This window comes from Zonotrichia leucophrys, chromosome 17 (assembly GCF_028769735.1).
Source record: "Zonotrichia leucophrys gambelii isolate GWCS_2022_RI chromosome 17, RI_Zleu_2.0, whole genome shotgun sequence".
Classification (NCBI taxonomy): Eukaryota; Metazoa; Chordata; class Aves; order Passeriformes; family Passerellidae; genus Zonotrichia; species Zonotrichia leucophrys.
The window spans coordinates 7,490,198-7,495,278 of NC_088186.1; the positions used below are offsets into that span (position 1 = coordinate 7,490,198).

The 5,081-nt window shown below is 47.6% G+C and overlaps 1 protein-coding gene across 1 annotated transcript; it reads right to left on the reverse strand.

The window, feature by feature from the left end:
- Window positions 1-206: 206 nt before the first annotated feature.
- On the reverse strand, window positions 207-4,672 carry TLR4 (toll like receptor 4). Its single transcript, XM_064727682.1, has 2 exons — window positions 4,569-4,672; window positions 207-3,332 (listed from the first exon to the last, which is right to left on the reverse strand). The coding sequence occupies exon 2, from the start codon at window positions 3,296-3,298 to the stop codon at window positions 1,076-1,078; it is 2,223 nt and encodes a 740-aa protein (XP_064583752.1). The 5' UTR covers window positions 3,299-3,332; window positions 4,569-4,672; the 3' UTR covers window positions 207-1,075.
- Window positions 4,673-5,081: the final 409 nt, after the last annotated feature.

Sequence of the window (5,081 nt, forward strand, 5' to 3'; positions counted from 1 at the left end):
AGTGGGAGCAAAGAAATATTTCCCTTTAGAGGTGTTTATACATTTCTTATCCCCCCAAGCAAACTCCAAAATGCCCTCTCAAATGCTATATAATCTGGATATAAGTAAGTTTTTCAGGTGATGGCTTCAATATTTGGTCTTGGTCTAAAGAAAACTGAAAGAAACATGTTGGGCAAATTTCCCATCCACAGAAACTTCCCTCCCTGATGACAAAAGTACTCAGGTTCCCTGAGCAGCTGCCAGCTGGGGCTGTAGGATGTCCCATTGCTCCCTGGAGAGTTTGTCCCAAGTCATGGTGCCCACAGAGGCAGGCACAAGACTTTCAGCATCCACACCTTGTTTCTGTTTCACAAAGTTTTTAGAGCTGAAAATCCTTTGTCTTTACTCTGCCTTTGAAATTCTGAGGTCCACTCAAAGCAACAGACTGTGAAGTTCCTCTGGGTAAATGATCCCAAGACCCAAATCCAGTTTCAGAAGAGGCCAGATGACCATAAGAGCATTGGTCTGTTCCTACACCCACCATACCTGAGCTATTGCTGGGCCACCTGTGGGTGACAGCCATGGCCAAACACAGAGCTCAGGCAGCTCTTCTGGCCCTTGTCACTCCTTAACTTGCAAAATTCCTTGAGAGAAGGTGACCAGCAAGGCAGGAATTTCTGTAGTGACGTGGCAGAGCCTCCATCCACCCACTCTGACTCTGAACAGCAACAGAAGTGTCACCCTGGTTTTTTAAGATTTTCCTCTGATGCTGACATTCTTGTAGTGAACTTTCTCACACACTTTCTGTAAACAACTCATTGTTTTGCATTCCTTTATGGAGGAGGAGAAAGTTGATGGATTGTTGGTCTGTTCAGTGTCATTGGAGAGGTGGCACTGTCACCCTCCAATCCACTGTCACTCTTGGAAAACTATAAATGTTGGAGTCAGAAAATAAACTTCCCTTTTTTCTTCACCTTGAGAACAGCAGTGTGTGCTGGTGTTCTTTCGTGTCCTATAGTGACAGGAAGAACCAACTTCAAAACACCATCCATCAGGCCAGGATGGCAGACAGGGCAGGAAGAACCTTTCTTTCTCTTCACATGAGTTTTGCCTCCTCATGATTCCAATTTTTGCCTTCCATCAGCACTCCTGTCAGCTGCCTCCAGAAGATGTGCTTGCTTATCTCGTTGTCTTTCCACTCCAGGTAGGTGTTCCTCCTCAGGTACCGGGAGAGCCCCAGCCTCTGCCTCAGCAGGTCCTTGTTCACATCTTCCAGCACAATCATGATGATCCCAGCCTTGCCCTCCACCAGCTGCCAGGACTGGGCAATGTCAAACTCAAAGCTGCACCACTTGCTCTCCAGGAATTCAGCGGAGATGACTGCGATGACATTCCTGCTGCTGAGAAACCCCTCCTGGATGATATTAGTGACAATGGGCACCCCTGGCAGGAAGTCCCTGTAGTACAGACACAGGTGGAATGGAGGTCTTCCTCCTTCCAGGGGTTCCACCAGCTCCTTTGTCACCCATTCCTGGTCTTTGCTGGAGTGGATGACAAAGGCGTCGTAGGTGTCGCCTCTTTCTGCGTAGTGTTTGCAGCCACTGAGCAGCACCACGAAGTAGTAGAGCTGGAAGTAGTACCTGTAAACCAGCAAGAGGAGCACCACAACACAGAGCAACACAACCACCGAGGAGGCAACTTTGCCTGCATCGACGTGGCAGGAGGACAGATCAAAGCTTGGCAGGCTCACGTTGGCCACGTACGAGGGAGTGTGGCACAGCATCAGCTCCTCGTTCTGCAGCAGCTCCTGATTCTCCTTGATCCACATCAGAAAGTCCAGGTACACACAGGAGCAATCAAACAGGTTCTGAGAGATATCCAGCAGGAGCAGGCTGTCAGGCAGGATTTCCCTGGCTGAGTCCAACAGAACAGTCAGCTGGTTTCTGCTGAAATCCAGGACTCTGAGGGCTTGGAGTGGCTGGTACACTCCAGGATCAAAAGTCAGGAGCTTATTGTTGCTGATGTTTAACTCTTTTAGCTCAGAGAGGGCATCAAAAGTACTTTGATCCACGTGTTCTAATTTGCAGCTTGAAATATCCAAGGTGTGGAGGTGACTTAGGTTTTTGAAATTGTTTGCCAGCTTATTGTCTGCAAAGGAGTTTCCTGCCATCTTGAGCACCTGCAAAGAGTTCAAGCCACAAAATGTACACTGGGATTTAACTTCGGTTTTGGTATGGGAAATATCAAGGTAAATCAGTCTCTGAAGGGACAGAAAGACAGGGTAGGAGCCAGGACCAAATAAGGTTGTGTGCTGAAAGTCCAAATATAACAAATTCTCCACATTATTGAAATCTCCAGTCAATCTGATATAAGAATTGAAGCTCAAGTTCAAATGTTTCAAATTTGAACAATTTCGAAACTGAGGGGAACAGCATCTACTGAAGGTGAGTCTATTCTCACTCAAATCTATGACCTCCAGGTTACTGAGACCCTCAAACTTCTGCTCGAAGGTTTTGAGACTTCTGTTCTTGGTAATACGAAGCACTCTCAGCTCCTTGAAAAGCGACAGCTTCATGGCAGGCACATCATCAAAATCACATTTCTTGCATTCCAGCTGCTTCACTTTAGACCCCACGGGAACCTGTGATATCTGCTCAAGTCCCAGGTCCACCAAGCGAATAGAGGAGACGTTGCCCACGCAGTCAAAGAGAGTGTCTGTGTCATCCTCAAAGTCCCCGAGGCAGATCAGGACAAACTCTTCCATCTGCACCTGGCACAGTCCATCCAAGAGCCCCCTCTCAAAGTCCTGCTCTCTGTCATGGTCACTGAACGCCCCAACTGTGAGTCTGCTGACCTGCAAACCAGCCAGGCCTTGCAGGGCAGTTTGCATCATGGAGCTCTCAAAAGCAGACCTGAGAGCCAGCTGAGCAAGGTGGATCCCTGCAAAGGCCCCCGGCTCTATGGATTTTATATTGTTCAAGGAAAGCACCAGAGTGAGGTTGAGCCTGTTCCCTTCCCTCAGGGCATCAAGGTCTCCTCTGGAGATAGATGTGATCCTGTTAGAGAAGAAGCTCAGGTGCTTGAGGGAGGTCATGTTGGTGAAATACTTGGGAAGCTTCAATGAAGTAATGCTGTTGTGGCCTAAATTCAGCTCCTGCAGAGTGTGCAAGTGGCCAATGGGCAGCTCAGACAGAGAGGTCCTGTTGGTTTCCACCAGAACCAGTTTTTTCAGAGATGTTAAGCCATTGAAAGCTGCTTTCCCCAGCTGCTGGAGGGAGTTGGCAGTTAAAACCAAGGTGGAAAGGCTAGGGAGATCCATAAAGGAGTTGTCTTCTATTGTATGGATGTGGCACCTGTTGGGCATGAAAAGAAAATATAAATGCATGAAACAATGTCCCTTCCTTGTTCTCTGAGTGCTGCTGTGGCTCAGCCTCACCCTGGGGGCTGGCTTGGCTTTGCTGTGCTGGGCAGAAGCATCCCTGGATGTGCAAAGGGAACTCTCCTCCAGCAGGAGACCTCCTCCCACCTCCTCCTCTCCAATCTTAAATTCAAAGCAAGAGACCTGGAGACATGGTGAGGATCAAAAATCTGTGCAGGCAACAGGAAAGAAGACTCCTAGCCATCAGTTTAGGCCAAAGTGGCATTGTGATGACCATCACTGATGGAAGAACCAACCAGAGCCAGCATTCCCTCACACCTTGCACATCCCCAGCCCTCTGGGTGCCACCTCAGCCCCACCTGGGCAGCCCCAGTGGCACCAGAGCAGGGCAGCTGTGGCAGAGCTCACAGCTTGGCAGCAATTGATATCTGGTGATGGCTCAGAGGGAGCAGAGCCCAGGCTGAGAAAAGGAAGAGGGGGAAATTATCATGGCCCCCTAAGGTGTGTTTGATGTGGGAAGATCCAGAATTTGAGACCCAAATCCATTGTGCAGTGAATCCCAGCAGAATTAGTTTAATAATGCAGGCAGTGCCTCACAGCACATGTGCTCTGCCACTCAGCCAATTTGGAGCCAGAGCTGTGATGGGGCTGAGTGACATTTCTCAGTGAAACAATTTACCCGGAGAAACTGTTGTCTGAAGTCAATGGAAATTATACATCAATTCAAATTTGCTAATAGGCCTCCCCCATCTCCTCCCCCAGATATGTGAGGAGAAGGCAAAAGAGAATATGTTGATATTTTAAAACAGCCTTTTAGAAAATGAATGTACCTTCATGTTATTTTTTTTTATAAACTGTGATTAGAAAAACAGCTCACCCAAGATGTTCCATTTCAGAGTTTTTGTAACAGTGAAAAGTCTGACATTTTTCTTGTTCACAGACAAGTGAAACATCTTCCTCCTCCTTCTCACATTGCAGCCTACAAGATCAGACTGACAGACCCAGCTCTGATGGAGGGTGTGCACTCAGTGACTGGACTAAAAGCTGCTCATCACTTCACCACGGGGATGTGCAAAATGACAGACACAGGGAAAAAGTCACAAGAAAAAAAATAATAAACAGCCAAGACCAACAGACCCCAAAATAAGGCACCATTGTAACCCAGCTGGTGAAGAAAAATTTACCAGGATCCACATAATAAATCCATTACCTTGAAAGATCCAGAAACTGCAGCTCAGGGACTGATGCAAAATAATTTGAGCCCAGTGATTTCAGATTGCTGAAACTGAGGTCCAGGTTCAGGGTGGTGTTTGGGACTCCATCAGGAACTCCAGAGATGTTCAGTCCAGTGCATCTGAAAGTTGTGTTAGGGGTGATCTGTAACAGAGGCAGAGCCCATCATGGTCAGCATCTGCTCTCCATGAAGTGCCAGGAAATGTCACTGCCAGGAAAGCAGGAGCAGAATCACCCCCCTTGCAGTTCATTTCTAAAGGAGATGCCCTGAGTTTTAGGAAATAATCATACATACCCTAAACATTTTTGTCTCTCCTAATAGAACCAGTTCTACTCCCCAGGAAGAGCTGCATTTCTTGCTGATTGGAGCTGGGACAAAATTACAGGACAGCATTCCTTGAGGTTACAGACAGAGAGCCAGCAGGACAAACACTCATGGATGCACTGCATGCCCAGGAACAGCTCTCAGCTCTCTTCCCCTGCACATAAC